The 23,761-nt window shown below is 38.1% G+C and overlaps 2 protein-coding genes across 2 annotated transcripts; one reads left to right on the forward strand and one right to left on the reverse strand.

Annotated features, from left to right (window-relative positions):
- Positions 1-202: 202 nt before the first annotated feature.
- Positions 203-10,916, reverse strand: LOC121325467 (transmembrane protein 231-like). The gene is made up of 7 exons (XM_041267959.1): positions 10,416-10,916; positions 6,614-6,780; positions 5,825-5,953; positions 4,844-4,987; positions 4,625-4,706; positions 1,583-1,688; positions 203-1,213 (listed from the first exon to the last, which is right to left on the reverse strand). The coding sequence occupies exons 1-7, from the start codon at positions 10,552-10,554 to the stop codon at positions 1,051-1,053; spliced, it is 930 nt and encodes a 309-aa protein (XP_041123893.1). The 5' UTR covers positions 10,555-10,916; the 3' UTR covers positions 203-1,050.
- Positions 10,917-13,599: 2,683 nt separating this feature from the next.
- On the forward strand, positions 13,600-22,314 carry LOC121326012 (gamma-aminobutyric acid receptor-associated protein-like 2). The gene is made up of 4 exons (XM_041269149.1): positions 13,600-13,771; positions 16,261-16,316; positions 18,635-18,807; positions 21,037-22,314. Exons 1-4 carry the CDS (start codon positions 13,738-13,740, stop codon positions 21,125-21,127), a joined length of 354 nt encoding a protein of 117 aa, XP_041125083.1. The 5' UTR covers positions 13,600-13,737; the 3' UTR covers positions 21,128-22,314.
- The last annotated feature ends 1,447 nt before the right edge of the window (positions 22,315-23,761 follow it).

A 23,761-nucleotide genomic window follows, 5' to 3' on the forward strand; every position in this document is an offset into this window, starting at 1 on the left:
TTATGGTCACAGTTCATGTACTAGATTACACATTGTTAATGTCTAAATAAATGAACCAGGTCAATCTGATCCATGTCCTTTTACTTCCCTCTGCCAAATTAAACATGCTATACAACAGGCCTGCAAACTTTATGTATTTTTTATCTAACTCTTAATTTAAAAAAAAAAAATTTAAAAAATTGGTTGTTTCACATTTTTATTTACAAAAGTACAGTTACATAAAACAAAAATGTATAATGCCATTTGTTTAAAAAATAATTACAAATGATTATGATTAAATTACAACACACATTAGGAAATAACTTATTTTGCCAGTCTAGTCCCTGAAAAGGTCTATTTATCAGGCTTGTGATTTCTTTAACATCTTTAACAGGGAGGATGTACAGTAGCGTATCATTTGTTTTGAAAGCAGACAGCAAGCCTATACAGTAGTAGGCCTTCACTGCAAGCTTTTAAAAATGTCAGATGCCACATAAATTATTAATAAAACTGGGGCCAAATATTTTATGACTTAACTCCAGAAAATCATAAGCAACATCAATCATTTAACAAAAGTTTTTATAAGAAACAATTTCACTTTTGATCCTTGTTAATTTAGTAACACTCATTTTCATTTTTACACAAAATGCAACAAACTGTTCTGTGGAGTAAAGTCTTATGTTTCATGGGGAAGATACAGCATAGCAGCAAAGCAAACATTTCCTCAAAGTATATCAGAGTTTAAAAATCTATAGGTTCACAAATCAAGATCTTCAAAATCTACATACTGTACACTCCCATCAGAATAAAGATATCAGGGTCTATTAATCAGATTGAAACAGATGTGGACCTAAATATCCCAGCAGTCTGCAAAAAGATCACTTGTGTCTTATGATACATTTCTGTTTCACAATCAGACTATTTGCAGCTTGTGTAGAAATTCAGCATTTATATTTTTTTCCCCCAAAGATGCAAACACAAGCAACTTTTCCTACAAAACCTTATCAAATGGTTTGAAGAGGCCGCCTTCTATTTCACACCACTGTCTTGGTTCTGTGGGTTGAGTCGGGTCTAGGACTGGTGTTGCTTGAATGGAGGAACTGCTACTGTGGGCAGAACCTGGTTCTGGAAAACAAAGATCTTGATCCTCTCAAAAACCCACAGGAAAATTAGCAGAACACTGACGTACTGAACCCAGGCAAACTTAATCATTTCCCAAAAGCCAGGCTGATAAGTTTGCTGAAGTTAAGGAGAATTTTCAGCAACAGTTATCTAGTCAAATATAACCTTTCAGAATATTCTGAGACATTTATCTGGGGTCATATACATTTTTTTGGTAAGACTTTCATATTTAATATCTTTCATGCATTTGGTTTGCATTGTACTGAACTGTATATGAAGTGCTTGTCTAATAATGTAATAATCTCTTAACACTGCACACCTCTATGGACAAAACTACTAACCAAGACTAGGAATATATGCTTAAAATATAAAACAGATTTGTCTTTTCCAATGTCTGTTACCAAATACTAACTATTCATTTACGAACCCAGAAAAACAAAGGGTAATTTATTTATTAGATGTATATCTTAATAAAGGATATGTAATGATCTCCATGGGGTATCGGATAACGGCATTTATTTCAAACGGGGCACCGGCAGGTCGAACCATCGTCCACACAGGATTTGGGTTTGACAGCTGTGTGGAAACTATAAAAAGACAAATAGATCGATACCTTGCATATATGAGAGAAGCAATGCCTGGAGAAAGATCTGAACAGTATGTCGCAAATAACGCTGAATCAGCTAGGCTGGTCAGTAAAACATTGAATCCTTTTGTATGGAGAATATCAGTAGCTAAGGCTCATGGTTGATCAGCTGATTCAGATTCAGTTGTATTGTGCCTGCCAACTGACGATGATAAACAAACTAGTTAGGCGTTAGGTTAGGCTAGTTAGGCGCCTGCTGATATGAAAAACAATGAGTTTTGGCCCCCTACTGTATTCTGGATGAATGGCATCCCTTCTAAAGTGTCTCCATGTGAGCAGAAAGAAGTGTATATTAACAATGTGTACAGATCCAGAACTATTGTACATGGTGCAGAAGTAACCCTGACACATAAATTAAAACATAATCCTCTTGTTAACTGTGTATGTAATATGTGCCAAAGCAAGTCATCAGTGACTGGGCTCAGACTTTGTCTGGCTTGCAGTCATTTGGCTAAACACTGTAGAATCTTGTTTGAATGCAATGATTCTGTAGGTGTTTCTTTCTCTCATTTAAATGTAAACCCAAAAAGATATTAAGAGGATTGAATGCATGAGTTGTGAAAGGGTCACTTAGTAAAATGGGCGCATCTGGGAAAATTAGAACGTGAGGAAGGTGTCCCTACTAAGCGTGTACAAGTGTCTTGTAGGTACGAAGTCAAGGCCATGGCGACTCACACCTGTGATGCGAGACGATGGATTCGAGAGCCTACTGTTGTGTTTGCTGAGCCAACCCGAGCGGAACCTAAGACCGAAGGGGAGTCTTGCTGGGAACGAGCTGAAACCCTTGACTTTGTGCCTATTTAAAATTAAATGTATTAATGCAATAATATGTGTATTGTAAGTGTGTAATCAAAAGTAACTCTTAATGCTGTTTTAGTCAGTAATTGTATAACTTATGTATTTTCTTTATATAGAAATCATGCAGTAGAAACTGGTATAATTTGATACATAGCCAGCTTTTGGGCAGTGGCCAGTTTTTAGGCGGTTTCTTATCAAGACGGGCTTGATTCCCAGAATTGAATGCTAAATTTCTGCAGCACCCTTTTTAGCCTAAGAAAATGTTGTTAAATGTTGAAATAAGGTTTAATATGCTTGCTTTTTACTATAATCAATTTGTGCGTGTAAGACCATATGCTTAACACTGCCTGTTATGATAAAATGTATAAAACTGTTTCTCATCAAGATAAGTTTACATTTAAAACAGTTAGTAATCGTGTGCCATAGACAGATACAGAAAATGGGATCTGTATTTGACACAATAAAACCAGCCTTGTACAGTACAGTGGAAAACAGCTCATTGTGTACACTGGATGTACCCTGTAGAACAATAGTTCTCAAACCTTCTTGTTCGCAGAGCAACACAATAAACAGTATAGCTGAATAAAACATTGTTGTGAGAGGTCTTTTAAAGTTTTTAAAAATGACTGACATTCCTTTCATCACATTTGATATTTTCGGAGGCTTGACAGTGGATAATTGGCTAGAATTACAAAGAAAAAATAAAAAGCAAGAGACACAAAGATTTAACAAGTGAACAACTTCATGAAATTGAAAAAAACAAAAATGCTTCAGCAGTTTTTGTTTTTATTGATTTGATGAAACAAAGAAATGGTAATCGACTTAAAAATAGTTTGTCTTGAAAATGTAAACGGTCTACAATAATTTATGCTTCAGTGAGTAATTCGGCAGGTCAGTAATACTCAATTGTGTTATTAGCCTTGGTGCTGGTCTAAATTGCTCCATAAAAAGTGCTGACATAAACTGCAATGATAGCCTAGTGACCAAGCATTTCAAAATGCCAATAATGTATTTTTGTACTGACTTGACGGTAGTAATGTGTGGATTGAGTGGTTTGTCTTCCCCTTAATTATCAACAAAAACACATGACTGACATTTTTAAATGCTTGGTCACTAACAAGGCTAACATTACAGGTTATGTCAGCTCTGTTTACGAAGCCATTGAGACCAGAACTTTGGCTTTAATCATTTTATAATTACAATAAATGGAAACGTTGAAAACCTCCAGTTTTCAACAAATATGACCTTGTTTGACTGACTATTTTGTCTCCAAAGAGGAAGGATATATAATAAAACATTTATTTATTTATTTATTTATTTTAAATTGTATTCCTTTTTTATAAACGGGATAAACCTCAGGGCTTGTTCCTTGTGTTGCTTCGCATCGTGCCTCCAACCCAACCACAGCAGTATGTGTATGTATGTTAATGCAACACAACGCACGCCCTGCCGTGTGTTATCCCTTACTGTTGTGTGCAAGTGAGCGCAATAAACAAACTCCCTAGTAAAGAATACATTTTAGACACTCCAAAACTATATATGATGGAGAGTTTAGACCTTTTTTTTTTTTTTTTAACTTGGTGATATTCTCCATGCATGCGTTTCTGTAGCTGAGTTTTTAAGGTCTCAATTTCTGGATTTGCAATGGGATCTATAAACTATGTTGCCGCTTCCTTTCTGTAATTATGTAACCTTTCCACGGACCATCTGAAGGGAGCCGCTGGACCACAAATTGAGAACCACTGCTCCAGATCATCCCACACACACAATGCCAGGTATAACCAGAGGAGTGATAAGCAAGGCTTTGAGATTCATTTTTATTCCTCTTTTTAGCATAAGCAAATTCGTTTGTGTGCTCTTTTTTATTATTGTACTGTACATTGAAACATTTAATCTGCTGCTACCTGGTACCCAGACAAGGAAGTGGTAAGGTACCAGGAAGCAGCAGTTCAACTGTTTCTCTCTTATTTTTCTCGTTTCCTGTGTAGGGCTGGGACACACCCCGACATCTGTAATGTCAAATGGTATTGATCTATTTTCCTTTTAAATACCTTGTAAAAACTGAATACTAAGACTCACCATTTCTTTCTTGATAATTTCCAATGATGTTAGTAAGGTCATAGGCACTGGCAAATGGGCTGCTTCCATTAATAACAGAAACCTGGAAAATGTACAAATTAATTCAACATGTTAAGGAGTTAAGAAAACCCTTGGATAAATTTCAAATAGGTTGAACTAAAACGAGGAACTGTTTTGATTCCATGGTTATGTAAAGCAATCAGTAAATATGACCCTCACATTGTATCTGGTATCGATTCCCCTGTGACTCAAGGGCTGTCTCTGCTGTAGCCTCAGATCCCCATTGATACAAAGCTGCGATCCAGGTATTGGAGAGGAGTGCTGAATGAATGCCATACACTGCATTACGAAGGTGGACATCCTCTAAAACACACATTCATTGAGAATGTAAATCGGTGGGTTAAAAAAATAACAAACTGGTGTTACCATGAGAAACCTGAAGACTGTATGGTGTTTACCAGCTTCTGTTCCAATACTTCAAACTGACTGGAATGTCACTGTTACAAAACCTTATCTTTACAGTGATCAGTTTAGTCATTTCTTAATCGAAATCCCTAAATGTCAGCCCTAATTTTACTTTTTAGTTAATCTAATATTGTAAATTGGACATTGTTTAAGTTTCAGTAACTAAAGCACAAAGAATAAAGTCGATTTCTGGTGGTTGCCTCATGTTAAAATAAACAGATCTACAGGTGTTTCCTGTGAACTCTACAAAAAAATATTTTGGCAGTCTCCTTTTTCATTTCTATTTATCTTTAACTGAGCTTGTATGTCACTTATGGTCTCAAACTGCTGCAAGTAGTAACAGAAGCGAGTCAATATGTTTACAACATACGAGTTTCAAAAACTGTTAAATATTTCAAATATTTACCATTTATTTAAGAACACAATCCAGGGTTAAATCATGTACTATTAGCAGTTGGCATTGTTAACAATATGAAGACAAGTAAGACAACTATTTTTCAGTTTACATGCTTGAGCACTTACATCACAAGCATGGTTGATTTTAATTTATTAGTACGGATGGATGTTTTATTAAGCCAATAAGGGATTATCCCATTCTTTTGCTATACCACTTTTTTCAGCATGTACTTCCGTAAATCAAGCAAAAGTGCTTAAAAGTGGCAGCTCAGCTGGTTACAATGAGAAAAGTGATCACAAAATTTTAAGAAAACCAACCATTTAAGATTCTTTACTTACAAAAAGCTGGTATGAGAATGTGAGAATAAGCTGGACACTGTACACCTGTTCTGTGGACTGGAGTGGGAGTCCCAATGTGAGACTGAGCTGGTCAAACTTCCCATCCTGGTTCTGATCTTCTTCTCTAGCCTGTAACAAAAACAAATGTTCAAATGTGCAGTACACAGGTGACCTGCATCCTGCAAAAATACCTTCTTGCCATGTACTTTGTTGATTGGTCCAACAGGGCAACATATGACCTATTCCTTCAAAATCTATTCCAGTACAGTTCTTAATTTCGACCAGGTCCTAAATTAGTTTACTGAACTGCAATGGATCTTAAGGGATTGAGCTGGGACCCTGGGATCTAGAGAAGAGGTAGGGAACCTTGAGCTTGACCTTGATTCAATTTAATAAATGGCAGCGCCATAGCCATTATAAATTATAGCAATGGTGCCGCTTCTGTTCAATTCAGGCCCTTGTCTCTTTCAGTCCATTCCATTGCAAGAGTTTGTTCTAACCAACTCCTTATTTGCAATTTAAATTATAGGATATCAATTTATGCAATGGAATGGCCTGGAAAAGACCAGTTTGCCTTTCCCTTAACTAGGGTATAATGGTTACACATGTACTTTGCTGACTTGGGAAGCTTAACTTTTTTTGTCATATATTTCATGCAAGGGAAAATAAAATGTTGAAACCAAATTATTTTACGTGTACAGTTTTTTTTTGTTTTGTTTTGTTTTGTTTTTTTTAAATACCCCAGATTAATGTTTGATCCGAATACAAACAAAATGAAGTAAAACCTACTGATATTGAAGGTATTCTAAGGTTGTTTCCCTGCAGGTTATTGAAGTTCTGATATGTACTCCATGCAACGTAGTCTCCACTGGTACTAGTCGCTGTGATTAACAAAACCTGGTATTGAAATCGCACACTTGGCTGCTCCTCGTAAGTGCTGAGTTTTAACCAGAAACCTAAAAAAGTAAAACAGTTAAACCTGTCATGTCTTACAATCATATTAACTGTAACATAATTCCAAAAAATATAATTTTCATGCTTACTTTTGCATTCAAATATTCTTTATCTGTGCCTTGCTAACCTTCTGCGCACTATACTTTACTAAACAACAAACTTTGCTGAGTGTGCTGTTTGTTTACAACCCCAAATATATATTTTAAGAGACATCATTCTTGGTGTGGTTCTGGATGACCCAAGAGGGCCCTCACCAGGGAGCCCTCCCCACCCGCCATGGACCTTGACTGGCCTTCCCTTGTCTCCACTGGGGCCTTGTTCCCCTCAGGTCTACCATCTGGCCTGGCAGCATCAGTGTTGGCCTCTCCCCCATGGCCCTCCTGCTCACTCGCCTCAGGGGTACTTCCCTCTGGCACCGGATGGTAGGGTGCCAATCTGTCCTGGTGCAGGATGACGAGTGGCTGTCCAGCTTCGGGCTCCTCCCCTTCTTTCACCAAGGGCAGTGCACCCACACCTGTTCCCCGGGTTGGAACTCCTACCCCCGGTAACGTACGCTATAGGCTCGCTTCTGCCTGGCTCCAGTACCGCTCAGATGGGTCCTGGCGAACTGATAGGCAGCCGGTCTTGGAGTTGTTGCACGTAATCTGGTCCTGCGGTTGCTGGTGGGTCCCCTTTGGGTGGCTAACATGAGGTCAACAGTAGTAGCGCTGGGGTACACCCAGACGACTCCTGCAAGGCCGTCCGGTATGCCGGGAGAGTCAAGGGCAGATGAAGGTCCCAGTCCCGTTGGTATTGGCTGGTCCACAGGGCCAGTTGGATGGCTAAGTGTCCCATTAAAACATTCGACCATGCCATCACTCTAGGGTGTGGGGGGTGGTCCGGGTCTTCTGTTTGCCCAGCCGCCAGCATAGCTCAGCAAACACTCACGGCTCAAAATTTTGTCCCTGGTCGCAATTGAGTTCCTCTGGCACCCCTAAATGGCAGAACATGCCCTCTAATAATGCACCTGTGATGGTGGTTGCACTCTGGTCCGGTAGGGCATAGGCTTCCTGCCACTTTGTGAAATAGTTCACAGCGACAAGGAATAATTTGTTCCCTGTGGTGAACCTTGGGAATGGGCCCAGCACATTGACCGCCTCCCTTTCAATAGGTGCCCCAACCCGGTAGCACTGGAGTGGAGCCTTTGACTGCCCCTGCGAACCCTTCCTGGACATGCAGGCATTACACTGGGGGACATGTCTCCGCATCCCGCTGACACCTGACCCAGTAACAGAAAGCTCGCAACCGCTGGATGGTCTTGGTTACCCTGAAGGGGCCCATGGCTGTGCTCCCATACACAAGCCTGAGCACTCTCTCCCTCAGGGTGGCTGGCACGACCCGTTGCCAGCGATCAGATTGGGTAGCGAGTTGGCACCACACCTGATACAGACCCCCCCCCCATGTTGCCGACCTGCCCGGTGGACGAACTGGAAGTTGTACCCCTATAGCGCCTCAATGCACTTGCTGTCTACACCTCTGGTTCCTTCAATTGCAGCAGCCACTGGAGTGATGCATGGTCAATCCTGATAGTGAATGGCTGCCCATACAGGTACGGTCGGAAGTGGCAGACTTGACAACTTGCGGCAGTTCACGCAGTAGTTCTTCTCAATCTGGCTAGGGGCTCTGCTGAGATAAGCAATGACATGCTCGCCCCTGGGGTCTCCTTGAGACAGAACGCTCCTGATACCTACATTGCTGGCATCGGTGTCCACAATGAGAGAGGGTAGGATCCGGATAAGCCAACACAAGGCTCTGACCCAAGACGGTCCTTAGTCGGTCAAAGGCCTTGTTACACTGTTCTGTCCACTGGAACTGCCTCCCCTTTTCCGTTAATTGATGGAGCGGCCGAGTTATATCTGCGAACCCCTGGACGAACCGGCGGTAATAGGAAGCCAACCCCGGAATCCCCTCACCTGCCACACCGAGGTGGGGGTGGGCCAGTTCTGAATGGCCTCCACCTTCACCGAGTCAGTGGCCACCCCTTCGGAGCCCACCATGTGGCCAAGGAACTTCACCTCCCATTGCAGAAAATAGCACTTCCCTGGATGCAGCTTCAGGTCAGCAGCGCGAACCTGGTCCAGTACCTCCCGCAAATTCTCCAGAGCCTCTTCAAAGGTGGTGGCATGGACCAGAAAGTCATCCAAGAACACAGGCGGTTCACGGTACACCAGTTAATACCCGCTCCATGAGTCACTCAAAGGTGGCTGGAGTGTTGCACAGACCAAAAGGCATGACCTGGAATTGCCACAGTCCATGTCCAGTGGTGAATGCAGTCTTCGGTCAGGTGTCGGGAGTGAGTTGTACCTGCCAGTAGCCACTTGGTAGGTCAGGGAGCTGAACCACCGCAACCCGCCGATCTCATCCAATGCTTCATCGATTCGAGGAAGGGGGTACGCCTCCTTTCGGGTGATAGTCTACACAGAACCGCAAGCTGCCGTCCTTCTTCACGGTGTGAACCACTGGAGCGGTCCAGGGGCTGTTAGAAGGTTTAATCACTTCATTATCTGCAATCTCCTATACAATGGCCTCCGCTGGCCCTCTCTTGGCTAGGGGCAGTCAACGGGCATGCTCCCTGCTGGGTCGGGAGTTCCTGGTTTCGATCTGGTGCTGGATCAGGCTGGTGTGGCTGCAGTTCTTAGGCTTTGGGGCAAAACAATGTCAGGATAGTCATGAATCAGGGCCTCCAGCTGTTGGTCCTCCTCCAGACTTGGTACTGGGGCAGCAGAGGGCTGGGACCAGCTCGCCGGGTAGCTGACAGGCTGGTAGGCTGGCTGGAAAGCGGATGGTTTGACTGGCGGGCTAGCATGCTGGCTGGCAGGGTAGCTGACAGGCTGGTATGCTGGCTGGCAGGTGGCTGGGTTGACTGGAAGGCAGGCTTGCTGGCTGGCATGGTAGTTGACAGGCTGGTATACTGGCTGGCAGGTGGCTGGGCTGGTCAGTGGGCTAACTTGCAGGCTGGCATGATATCTTGCAGGCTGGTATACTGGCTAGCAGGTGTCTGGGCTGGCTGGCGGGCAGGCTTACTGGCTGGCATGGTAGCTGACAGGCTGGTACATTGGCTGGCAGGCGGCTGGGCTGGTCAGCAGTATAGTTTGCGGGCTAGCATGGTAGCTGGCAGGCGGCTGGGCTGACTTGCAGCAGAGTTGACAGGCTGGTATGCTGGCTGGTATAGTAGCTGGCAGGCTGGTATGCTGGTCCCAAGGGAGCATGTGTTTGAATCAAAACACTGGAGGTATTTATAGGTTTTTGACAGCATAACGACGACTAGTTATTGTTTATATTCAAATCCATGATTTATTCTTGCACGATGTAATGGTGTTCTATGACTTATTCTTATATGATGTATACTTAAATCACACACTATAATATATATATATATATATATATATATATATATATATATATATATATATATATATATATATAGCGCTATAGCGCTATCCAGATGTTTGAAGCCAAAGAAAATCCAGCGTCATTTAGATAATTTACTATCCTGGCATTTAAACACATTCCATTTGAAATAGAGAATACGATCACATTTTACCCTGGACAAAATAATCTGCTAAACAGACAAATCGCATTTTTTTTTTTTTTTTACCTTGACTTCTGTAAGAAACCAGCAAAGGTGAAATGTAGGTGAGCCCCAAAACGATTAATAAAAATACCGTGGCTTTTGTGCATATACTGGTCTTGTACCTTAATAAAGCAGGGTGGGAGTAAACCTCATATATGGCCATTTAATAACGAGAGGTAAATCAAATTAATTAATAAAGATAGATCTGAAACACAGTGCTACGAGTTAATTAGAGAAGCTTTTCTACACAACGCACTGATATTTAAAAAAAATCTGAAACAACTTTAGGATAGATTGATAATAACAATAATTAAACGTTTCTAAAAGTAAACGTGTAGCAGACCTTGCAAACATTTAAACAACTCTTTTTGTGTGGATAAAAAATTAAATACACTATAAGTATGTCGTTTAAAATTTAAAATATAGCACTGGTTAAATGTTTTCGAAAATCATTTTTAAATACTGTTTTTTGAAAGCTACATTTAAAGCAATCCAAGTCACGGCGTTTTCAGATACTTCCAGTAGTTTAACTTCTCTCGGTTTCCATAGACTCCACCTTCCATAGCAACCAACGTTGGATTGTGAGTGACAGAAGCTTTGGTCCAATAAGAAATCACAGTCGAGGTGTGCCTTAACAAATCAGGTTAAGAGCTTGACAGTTAACAGGAAGTAGACATTATATGTTATTGATAACAGGAAACAAACCAGTCGTGGTTTGAGAAGGGGTGTGGTTGTTTAAACATCAATCAGTCAAGTAATGTTTTTATTAGTCCTTACATTAGTACAACGAGTGTGAAATAAACGAATGCAAAACATTATTCAAATTCTAACAAGAAAAAAGGGACTTACTACGTTTAATTTCCAAGTGCTTCCGCCCAGAGTACCGCAGCGATGATTGACAGGTTGTTTCTCCAATCAGTGACGTGGTACACTTTTACCTATCTCCCCTCCCTTCTCGGTTTAGGGTTAATGTTGTTGTGTTTTCTCATTTGTTAATTTGTTTTTTGATTTGCTATTTTGTTTTCTCATTTGTTAATTTGTTTTCTAATTTGTCGTTGTGTTTTCTCATTTGTTCATTTGTTTTCTAATTTGTCGTTGTGTTCTTTAATTTGCTATTTTGTTTTCCAATTTGTTGTTGTGTTTTGCACTTCAGGGCCACCATAGTCAAGCGTAGATGGATAAGAACACATTAAGTCATATTGAAATGTCAATATACCCCCGAGATTGCTGTGCCTCGATTGCCTGGTGGTGTGTTTTTTGGTCGGCAACCCTCGTATATTAAGTTATATGACTTAAAAGGAGATCTACCTCCCCCTAGCTTTTAAATATTTGGTAGGTCGAGAGAGACTGTCAAATAAAATGTGTTGTCAAAAATGTCAAGTCAGGAGCCTACAAGAGGACAGAGAAATAATTTATTTGCCATTGTATTATAATAATGAGTACAGTTGCACAATATAATGTGTTGCTCTGGAATTATTTAGAAGACAGTGAATATGATGTTTTCCAAAGACGGCCTGCTGTGCTTCATTTGAACACATTTGTACAGAAATTTCACTTCAGTTCAGACTGTTGTCATAACCAGCTGAGTTATACAATACAGAAATGTCAGAATATCACAGTATTTGATACCACAATACACTGTGCAGGGTGTGGCAACCTCTTCAGTACTGAAATACATCTTGCATACTAGTCCCTGTGAAGTGTTCACTACCCGAGCTTGGATTACTGTGTTGTGATTGACTACTTTCAGTTGGCATAGTCCTCTGCAATTGTTTTTTTCCAAGTCAGTTAGCCAGCAGTCATTTAAAACACATTGGTCCTTAAGATAATTACATAGATTTCCAATGTGCAGTTTTTAAAGAAGCACATGTTACAGCAAAAACAGACTAGGTTAAAGGAAGTGTGTTACTGCTGTGCGTCCTTGGTTATTTCATTCCAGCAGTGTCTTCTGTGCCATGTTACTAGCTAAATGCATGTCAGCCAAAAAAGGAAGCAGCTGATTGGTTATTGACAGAATAAAAGCTAGTGAGAGGGTGGAGGAGTGTAAGACAGTCTAAAAGCATGCCTTGCAAACAGGGATTTATTTAATCTAGTGCAGTACCAGATGTAACCTTTTAAAGAGAAAATACATGTTTGCTATAGCATGTTGTTTCTTTCAAAGCAGTGCATTTATATACAATGGATGGCAGAGAAATGCATGGGACTATTTTGTTAGTTACAGTTACTTAAAATTGTTTCTCTTTCTTGACATTTCCTAATAAAGTGACTTGTAGAAACGTGTGTTATTCATTTCTAAGGACAAAACACTCTAGCTACTGAAATACCAAATCAGTCTAGACAGCGAGCAGGGGGTTAGTTGGCTGATCTGCATGCTGTTATGAGGTGAAATTTGACATTATTTAGGCAGTAAGCTGTAAATTGTGATATTCAACATATCCTGATCAAACAAAAATTATAGAGGCTGTAATATTATGAATACAATTGAAACGAACAAACTAGGGCAATTTAAATGTCATTACAGTAAAACCTCTATTTTCCAAATCAGATGCTGTTCAGATAATCGAAATTACAACTGTGGGATTGTGAATAGCAGAGATGGAGCTATGGTTAGCATTTTCCATGATAACAGGTAAGAATAGCAATGCAGAGAACGAGACAACAGGGGCGGTTTTTATAACAGAATTGTTGGGGTTGTTATGCTTTCTTTGTTACCTAAACACAAACCCTCAGGTCAGGGTGTAGTCGTGTAAAGCTGCATTCATCAAAATATACATCAATAATGTCAGACTTTTGAAATACAAGTTTTAAAAAGTACCAGTGGTGGTCTTAATCACCTGCAGCACACACATCTTCCTATTCAAGGTTAGGCTGACTAAAAAAGTAAATAAAGTGCCAAACAGAAACTAAAACCGCTTGTGTGTAAAGACAACAAACGTATGATCCTTCAGTTAATTTTAAAGGCGTCTACATTTAGAAACAGGCAGAGGTAACCTTATGGAATGAACTATTTCTCAAAAGAGAAGGATTTAGCGTCCAAATACCACACCAACATGATGAATTATTTGTACTTGATTTTACAATACATTAGGCAGAATAAAGCTCTCAACTCCATTACTATGAACAAAAAGGCTGTTTATTTCTTCAAAGCAGCCAGACTGTGCTTCCCCTCCGTTACAGAGGCAGTGTTTCACGCCATGGAGGTGACATCATATCCTGGGTTGAACTCTGAAGCTGCTGCTTGCTTTTGTTATATTGTTGCTGATTTGTTTATAAGAAACAAAATAACAGTTCGAGTTGTGTTTAAAAAAAAAAAAAAAAGAAAAGAAAGAAACAGGAGTCTGCAAAAATGAAATGGATGTTTAAAGAAGACCATTCTCTTGGTAAGTAGTTTTTGCGAGCATGGTTAATTTATTATCGATTTAGTTTTGTTTCCTAGCGTTATGTATTTTTGACATCTCAAGGCCTACATAGCTCAGGTGTCCTGCGTAGCTTGTGGTTGTAATTGCTTTTTACTTTTACTTTTTCTTTGGGTTTTTATTTTGGATATGAAGTGGACATGTTTGAAATTGTATTATGTAACAATAAGGTAGATGTATTATAATGCTAATGTTCAATGCATCTTGAGGTTGTTAATTCTGTTATTCGTTATGTACATGCACTCTATATTCAGTTACTTTTTAGAGATGTTTGTTGATGTAAGGTTTCCATATATGTACTGTGCATTACTGTCACGCCTGGTTTTTAACGGAATATTAAATGGGAATTGAATTATAGACAGCTTTTTAAAGGTGGTGTTATTTACGAATTGTCACCTGTATTAGGAAGTCCAGTAAACATTTAAAAGGGAAGCGTATTTCTGATGATACCACTTTAATTGGGTTATCTGATGTTACAAATATAGAACACGGGACATCGTGTTCTGCATTGCACAGTGACGTTCTAATTATATTATTAGCTTATAGTACCGTATTTAATTTATATTACAGTCATTGGTCATTCTATTAAGGGAGGTTTAAATCTCGTTTTGTCTAATTTCTTATTGATTAGTTAGTTGGCACAGAATGCTAATCAAACTGCGCTCACTCTTTTTTAGATTTGTTGCTGTTAATAATATTCTACGTTCAACCTGGCAACTTATCAGGTTGCCCGGATGTTTTCAGCCTGGACTTCAACAGGCCTGAACGAAATTAGGGCAAGCACAGCCCCTTTAAACCACGTAGGCCTCTCAGTTAAATACTGTACCCATATATTAAACTAAGATATTAACTGTCGTGCAAGTCATGTATACATAATCTATAATGTGTTTTATTTATTATATGAAAACACTCTCTCATTATTACTGTATTGCATTGTGAACCAAGTTTGAGTTTAGAGGATGCAAACAAACAATATGAGGAAAGAGTTCAGTTGTTTCAATACAGAACCAAGAAAGTGAAGGCCTTTAAGTTCTTCAAGTTAGACGTGCTCATGACATGTTAGAAAGACAAAGAACATTTACTGTAGGCAAAAAATAATAATACATTTGAATGCTGTAAACAGACAGCAATCGTTATGTTGTGCTAACGTTGTATTCTTTCAAAAACATACTTTAAAGGTTTTATTTCCCTAATAGTATTAACTGTAGAAACACAAGCTTGATATACAAGCACGCTCCCACTACTGAAATGTGTTGTGGAACAAACATTTGTTCCCCAAAATGTCTACTATTCTGGTAAAATATATAAATTGACATAACATATATGCTATTTTATAACCCACTTTTTTAAAGTAGGTATTAAAAGTACAAAAAAAGGCATCATATGTGTCCCAATAACAATACTCAGTTCAAAGGTAGTACATGTCAGACCATCTTGCATCAAAGCGGCATCTCTACATGAAAAGCTACTCGGCACATCTGTGCACTGAAGATTTATCTCTGTGTATCAGGTTCAACTATTTAACTGAAATGTCATTATTTGGTGTCTGTCTATTTATCCTTCCCTGCACTATTTTTTCAGAAAGCACATATGTTGACAAGCCAGTTTGTTTACATTAGGCCTGCTCCATTGAAAGTTGCTTGCCCCTATGTCACTTGGTGAAATAGACTTATTGACATATCCAAACTCCACTGCAGCTGATACTTATTTAAAGATGCATAAGATTTATGAGGTAGCAAAGGGATTCTATTCCATCAGCACAATCATGAGTTACTGCATACAACATAGGAAGGAAGAGAACCAGATGGCTTACTAACACAGTGATGGCAGAAGAATGGAATGTTTGCATATACAGCAATCTAGAAAAGCCCCATCAGGGAAACTAGAACATGAGAATAGGCTGTAAATTAGAATGATGTCACTTTCCCACTGGAACCTATTTGCACCAGCTACACTCATAATGTCACCAAGAGTGTTGAGCTGGCACTCAGAATTCTAAACATTTAATCCACAACATAACCTACATAGACAGATTAAATGCCTTAATATCAGGTTTTCATTTTTTAATTTTTTTTTTCTGATCGATTCTAACAAAGTTTCTAAAGTTCAGGAGACTAGTGATCAACTTGAGCATGTACTTTCTCTTGCACTCCAACCATGGACATTTATCTGTTGTCCCCATTTTAACACTATACCAAAACTGATCTGTGGTTTGTGAGTAGACACCAAACGAGGAAGCTTGGATTGAAATTTAACTGAAGGTCCAAATTCTTAAGACTTCCTGCAAGATTTCCAAATAATTATATCCACATTACATCCTACATACAACAATATATTATACATATATATATATATATATATATATATATATATATATATATATATATATATATATATATATATATATATATTACATACAGTATTAATTTTTAACTTATTTTTTTCATTTACAGAACACCGATGTGTCGAGTCGGCAAAAATCAGAGCCAAATACCCAGACAGGGTTCCGGTGAGTATCTGTACTGCAACGGAGGATTAGAGGATGAATTCCTGTGGCTTGTGCACTTTGAGCTCCTTTTTTAAATGTCATCTCTATTATGTCAATATGAATATTTCCAATTATTGTCAAATTTTCTTTTCTGGTTAACTTCACTTTTTCTTTTTATTTGGTACTTCTTGTGGTCCTGAACGATAAGGAACAATGGCAGACTTGCAGGCACAGTGTGTTTTGTATGACAGATTAACATCTGTGGTGGGGGGTGTATGATACTAACATACTTGTTACAATTGAAATTGATAGAAAATGCCCTAAAGCAGGTCGCTGTACTGTAGCACTAGTTACATCAGTGCAGCATAAGTAACTTGCTGTCTGCTGCTCTTCATTGAGTGTAGGAATACATGGCCAAGTTAAATTAATCATCTATTTAATTGCTAGATAGGCAATATTGTCTTAAGTGGGCTTTTCAGATTCGTAAGATAAAGTTAGGTGGAGCTGTATCAATTTAGTGGCAATATTCTATTCATTTAATGGGTTATCTCTGCCCTGGTTTCTGTCTTTGACACTGAACCTTCCCTTTAACTAGCCACAATTAAAACGTGATTCAGGTGTTTTATTAATGACCTTTGCAAAGTGCTTATTGAGCTTAATTGTTATAATTATTGCAGAAAGTACTTTAATTGTGTTCTCTTTAAATAAGACACTTGCTTCCTGAGAGGGAGGCAGTGTTTAAAGGGTAAGTTTGCTTGGCTGCAAAGAAGATACATTGAAGCATTAATTTGTTGGGTTTTGTTAGAAAAATAATATTTACTCTTATCTGCCATTCTTCACCCTTAAAATATCCAGTTAACTAAAATACTGACCAAATAAAACTAACTATATATTACAATCCCTTTTTATCCTGAGAGCGGTGACAGCGACAATCTATTTGTTTACCAAAACTCCACCTTTTGTTTTCCTCTCTGGCTCTCTTCAAGAGCTGGGTGAGGTCCCCCAATTGGGGGATATTATTGTTAATCTTTTTCTCTGGATTTTCTGGGCTGTCACTGACTGTTTTATATTATTAGTAGTAGTCATAGTATTATAAGGGTTAAACGATCACTGCGTACAAAAGGCTCTTTGTTTTCTTTTTGTTATTACTGTTCTGGTGCCTATTATCTGTCTATTAAGCTATCCATTATTGAAGGCTTTGATCTGTGCAAATACGGTCTGGTTCAAATATTTGCTTACTCAATGCTTTATACTCTGTTTATAGTGATTGTTGTATTCATTGCATTTTGAATACCATCAGCTAATTGAATTATTGTTTTGTCTTCTGATTTGATTGATGTCCTTATTATTCATTTGTGCTGCAAATGGTCCTGCCTTGCCCAGCAATTTTCTTGATTCTGACACGCAGTCCTACTGCCTTGGGAATTTGTATTATTTCAGGGTGGTTTATTTATATTTCCATCACAAAATACTCGTTATATGACGTTGCTCCAGGATTGTGATTGTTACAGTACTAATTGTAAGATATTACCACTTTATATCCAGGCACCAGTCCTGTAACTATTATTACTCTACATGTAGACATTTGGACAATTTCAAAGTTAGGCTTTCAATTCTGTAGGAACGTATAGACAGGCACCTGCCATTTGAAACTTTTTTTTGGTAGGAATATATGTGCTGTCGTATGAGATTTTTGTAGCAAGTCAGTTTTATTCACAATGGGCAAACCATCAGATAGGACAGACTGATACAAGACTGGTCACTGGTGCTCAGTTGGCATCTGTTGCTGTATCCAGCACTGCATGAGGAACAGTCTCAATGGGTATTCTGGAGAACAGACTTTATTTCAGGTAATCTTTGAGGGACGGTTACTTACCCCTGAAGAACAATGAAAACACAATGCAGAGTCATCACATTGAGTCTGTGGAATCCTGGCTGCCCACGGTGGCTCTTATACCAAATTTTTCACTCCAACCCCTGTATGTGACCAGTCCGTCAGCTGCAAGTCTGAGATAATGTAGGAAACCATGTCAAAGATAACTTTTTTATGCAAGAATCCTTGTGTGCTGCTGTGCTTGAAAAAAAAAAACATAATTTAAAGTATGAAACATCAGCCAGAAATAGATAATCTGAATACAACATTAGTCCCGATGCAGATTTTTTTTTTTTTTTATATATATAAAGTAGTGAAATACAAGAAACCGTAAGCTCTTATTTCAGCTCAACAAGCCAAAAATCACTTCCTCACAAAATCTGCATCTCGTTTGGATTTTTTCTACCAATGCATCTAGTTTGGATTTCTTTTGCCATGTAAAGCTTTTTACCATTATGTGTTTTAGGTGATTGTGGAGAAAGTGTCCGGCTCGCAGATCGTCGATATTGACAAGCGAAAGTATCTGGTGCCATCCGACATCACGGTAGCTCAGTTCATGTGGATCATCAGAAAACGCATCCAGCTGCCCTCAGAAAAAGCGATTTTCCTGTTTATAGACAAAACTGTTCCTCAGTCCAGGTAAGGAAGACACAACCTTCCAGTGTATCTTATACCAGTATGGTTATCAAAAGGAAGAAAAGAATCCTGTTTCTTGTTCAAAAAAACAAAATATGAGTTTTCAACCTGCAGTACATTTCAGATCACACTGGATAGTCAGGTAGATTCCTATCAAAGAAGCAGTCACCCATTTTCTCTAATTAAAAGGAATTAAGATTGCAAATGACAACAAATATTAGTATCAGAGCAATATTAAGAGTACTAAACATCTTTGTACCTCTTAGTACTGACAGTGTCCATTTTCTGCTATTGAATATATTGTGGTACTTTCATTTGGAATGTGCAGCTATTGCAAAGACAGCAGTATGGCATAAAAGTTGCTGCTACTTTCTCGTACTTAATGTGCTGTAGTTCACACTCACTCCAGTGGTCTAGCTGCAGTCAGACCGTGCGACCTACAGCAAAGGTACTGGGATGCTCCAGTTTATCCACATTGTTTTATATTTTAAATATCTGCATATCCTGAATGAAAGGTAAGCTGATTAAATTAGATTTTTATACACTTGGTTTGCATTCTTTAATCCCGTTAAAAAATTTAGAAAATAGTTATTTGGGAATAATGCAAGATGCTAATATAAGAACTGAGCAGCTACTTAGCACCACCCAGTTGTAAATCGTTTAGTTCTTTTAAAGAAAAGACCCAGGCAGATCATTGTTAAAAGGCAGTCTGTCACATTTCCCAAGCAGTACTGATAAGTAGTCTACTGATGATAGTGATGATGATAATTCTCAATTAACAGAAGCTGAGGCTGATCTGCCAGTGATCCTCTACAGATCTGCAACGCTTTCCCTTTATATTTAGCTCTATATTTGGCACAAAAAATGAAAAGCTTCTTGTTTACTGTAACATTTATGCCATCAAAAAGTCTCAAAACAGTGCCCAAAGCAAAATGCATTGTGGGAGCTGTAGTTCAATAAGAGACAAGTACTGACAAGTATTTAAATAAATAAATAAATAAATAATAAATAAATAAATAATAATAAACATAAATAAAAAAAAAAACCCTCTACAAATACTGGGCTGGGAAAAATACAATAGTGAGCCTTGATGTTTTCATTCAGTAGGTTAATTTCATCAAACCAAAGAAATGAGCTGGAGCTTGGATTGGTCATACACCTAAAATGCCATTTTATTATATACACCCACTTCTGTATTAGGACATAAAGGAGGTGCAGTCAAGTGTACTACTTCAGTGTACTTATTTTTTAAATCTAATCCCATTTACAGTATCAGCATTGATCCAAAGGTTGTATGCCAGTAAAGAACAATATTTGATCCAGGGCCACTACATTGAAACATTGGCATAGTGCCACTTTAGGCCTGTTCCAGATATAGGTTCTATTCAGTTTGATCAAAACAGCAGTGGCTTTAAATATGTTCAGATCCCTTCTGTTTACATATACTTTTCAAAACAAAGAGATGCTCATGCACTATTATCATAACCTTGATAAACCAAAGACCAAAGTACATTGTCAAGCTGCAAAGCTATTTAGGTCTGCAATTATTAGATCAATTAATTAATTTTTTTTCAACATTGCCTGGATTGTGTGTGTCCTGAATAATTTGGCATATATTCATTTTTATAGTTCTATATACATAGGCTTTCCACCCCATAACTATACATAAATATATTTGTTTCTGAAACACAAATTACTGAAAACCTTGTGCTTTGGCGCCAGTTTAGTGAAACTTTTGGCATTTAGTTTTGTTTGAGCAACAGTGGCAATCGCATCACTGGAGCTCGGACTTTGCAAACCTCCTTATGTAGTACACATGGTGATGCCATTGTCACTTGGCTTTCATGGAACCTTGATTTTATGCCATTATCAAAATTACCAAGGGATAGAATCACTAAGCATTTATTCCAAGTTTGCGTCAAAATGAGAAATGTTATTGTTATGGAACTACTTTTGTAAAGTAACGAGTGTATACTTAGTGAATCAGGTTAATTACACTGGGTGTGGGTGTGGGGTGGGTGTGGGGTGTGGGGTGGGGTGTGGGGTATGGGGGGGGGGAGGAGTGTTTCAGCATACTGTATTTAAAAACTAGGGCTATACAAGATTAGGAATGTCTTATCTAGATTATTGAATCACTGAAAAGTTATGCTGTTCTGGATCCTTCAAGGGGAGAATTTGTGTGGTGTGTTAATTTGAATGCTTTTCTTTTATTATTATTATTTCTCACTGTAGCTTGACAATGGGACAACTGTACGAAAAAGAGAAAGATGAAGATGGATTTCTGTATGTGGCTTACAGCGGAGAAAACACATTTGGCTTTTAAACGTTTAAGCTAGCTAGTGACCACTGCTAACCCTCTCGTCACTCTCTTGCTGACAAGCTTGATTGTACTAAAGAGATATACTGGTGTTTTGAGCACTATATTAATCATATTATGGATGCATTTGTAACTCTGATCCTATCCCTTATTGTATTTAAGCTGTATACATTAGATTGTAAAATTTATATTTAATTTTTTTTTTTTTCCTGTTCTGGCTGTGAATTTTTCTGGTAGCTGTATTTTGTCTGAATTGCTTGCTGGTTTTTTTTTTTTGAGTTATTTCATTTGAAAATATATTTTAAGTAAGTTTAAATATTTCAAATGGTAAGGTAGCTGGATGACCTAACCAATAAAAAATAAATAAATAAACCTTGTTTTACTGAATTGCTTATTTGGTTTTAAAATGTGAGTCATGAAGGGTGTAGAGTTAATGTTTAAAGTCAACTCATGTTTAAAGCTTTTGCAGCCAATTTTAATTAATATAAACAGATGTCCCTTAACTCTCTTAATTCTGCTGCCCTTTTCTCCCGGGGGTGATATGTTAACCCCCTTATTAAATTAACTAAATATACTTGAACAATACATTGCTACTTAAAAAGTTTGGGTGGCAATGAGCTATACCATATTAAAAGTTGTTTGCATGCTGTAGAACATACTAGCTATGCCAAATCTATTAGGGTACCTTTGCTATTCTTATGAAGTAGACTACAATATATTATATGTTAATTTTAGTGAATTTAAATTTAGGAGCTCCTATCTTAATGATTGAATTGTATTTTAGAGTTGCAGGCACGTTCAGTTCATTATCACCATTTTTGATCTCTTCTGAAGAGTAAAAATCTTCATCAGATTTGAAATAGTGCTGCAAATGTGCTAATAGAGTGCTGTAAAGCAGGATTACAATTTTTAAATTTTATTTACCTCCATGTGATATTTGATTGTTTATTTAAATATTAGTTCTTTTAGGGATAGCTAAAACAAAAAATAGCATATTGTTTGGATATTATATTTGTACACCTTACACAATTCGTTACCAAACCAATCTTGTTTCATATTGTTGCTGCACTCCGATACATATAACATGTGTTAATAGTGCTGTTGCATTGCATGAAGGTCTGCATTGGAAAATGTAGTTTTTGTACAGCCCTCTGTCCAAATATTGTAATAAAAAAAGTATATTTCACAGTCAAGGCTGTTTTAGTGTCACTGATTTAAAGTGCAAATTTTTTCAAATATAATTTACAACATACATTGCAATGCATTTTAAGCAAAGCAATAGTAACTTAAAATGCCTTTTTGCTCTTAACTAGCTGCATAATAACAGGGTAATCAACTGAGCTGTTATTCATGTTGCTGATAAAAAACAAAAAGTAGAAATTAGATTTTCAGTCAACACTAATGGGTTAATGTTGTTGTCCTGTTTGATTAGTTCGTGAAACTTCAAGAAGTCTTCTGGTATTGTAAGTCATTCATTATTATGTCACAATGGGCTCTATTCTAACTGTGCTAAAATAATAAGGCATAACTTTTGGCCAAAATGTTTCATTTTCACTTTCTGTAACCACTTTTAATAGTTTTAAGTCTTGATTGATCATTAACTTAATATAGCATGTTCCTTAAACTAAGAAACAGAGTTATAAGGACAAATGCTTGCAAATGGCCAGTACGACTCGCCTACAGGAGTCGGCTGCTGACGATAAATTCCAATAATGTGTGATTAATCTTGAAATTGGTGTGCTTAATTTCATCACACTGGGAAGTTTCAAGTGTCTCACCTGGTTAAGGCATAGCTCCATGCTATGCAGTGTGTAATATAATTAACGAAGTGCAGGTTAACGTCCTGGGAGTGTGAAGTTGACAGTCTTTGCTGGGGATGCCACAGGAATAGTCACACAGGATCTGGTGCTCCTGTTGGTTTGGGAAGCAAAATCTGCAGGGACGGAATCTGCTCATGACATTACACTGCTGGTCTGGCGCTAGGAGAGCTCAAGTGGACACCTGCAAGTCTGGTATTTGACCTACAGAGGCAGACATTTGCTATGGGTTCCTAGGTGTAAAGAGACAATTGGCTTGGCTATGGGATGGGAGCACACCTTCAATTTTCCTGAGCTGATGTGATGACTGAAGATAATTGGACATTAGAAATTGGGGAGAAATAAGAAGGCACAAAATTTTAAAGATAAATAAATTACACATCAACATGGAAATTGTGTAAGCATCTTGCTAGCCACATATCACTATGAAGAAACTTACTGTATAATATGAGGGCATTCCACCTTAATGACAAAGTTAACACAGGTCATATCTTGAGGACTGCTTATCCAGTTTTGATTAACTTTGTAAGCAGGGACTTACATTTGCATAGTGTTGACACCAAAATGATTATATTCCTGGTGGGAATATGCAAATTCCTACCCGGAAACAGAAAATATGACAACAATGCATTTAATGTGCAATTAATCCCAACAGCATAGAGCACTGCGACTGTATTCAATCTGGGATGATTTTTTGGTTTTCAGTTCTAAGAGGCTATGGATTCAAAGATAGGAACAGTATTTGTACTGTATACAGCATTTAACTTTGTTTTATGCACATAAAAGATCAATACTTCTGATTAATGTATTTTTTTCCCCCAAT

The sequence above is a fragment of the Polyodon spathula genome, chromosome 13 (genome assembly GCF_017654505.1).
Source record: "Polyodon spathula isolate WHYD16114869_AA chromosome 13, ASM1765450v1, whole genome shotgun sequence".
NCBI classification, from domain to species: Eukaryota; Metazoa; Chordata; class Actinopteri; order Acipenseriformes; family Polyodontidae; genus Polyodon; species Polyodon spathula.

Bases quoted from the DNA above. Each gene is read 5' to 3' on its own strand.
- LOC121325467 (XM_041267959.1), bottom strand. From the start codon at position 10,554: ATGGCCATATATGAGGTTTACTCCCACCCTGCTTTATTAAGGTACAAG. The intron at 6,781-10,415 runs GTAAAAAAAAAA...TTACTTTTTTAG, and splicing joins GGTTTCTTACAGAAGTCAAG to GTTTCTGGTTAAAACTCAGC. The intron at 4,707-4,843 runs GTGAGGGTCATA...TACATTTTCCAG, and splicing joins GAATCGATACCAGATACAAT to GTTTCTGTTATTAATGGAAG.
- LOC121326012 (XM_041269149.1), top strand. From the start codon at position 13,738: ATGAAATGGATGTTTAAAGAAGACCATTCTCTTG. The intron at 13,772-16,260 runs GTAAGTAGTTTT...TTTCATTTACAG, and splicing joins TAAAGAAGACCATTCTCTTG to AACACCGATGTGTCGAGTCG. The intron at 16,317-18,634 runs GTGAGTATCTGT...TATGTGTTTTAG, and splicing joins AATACCCAGACAGGGTTCCG to GTGATTGTGGAGAAAGTGTC.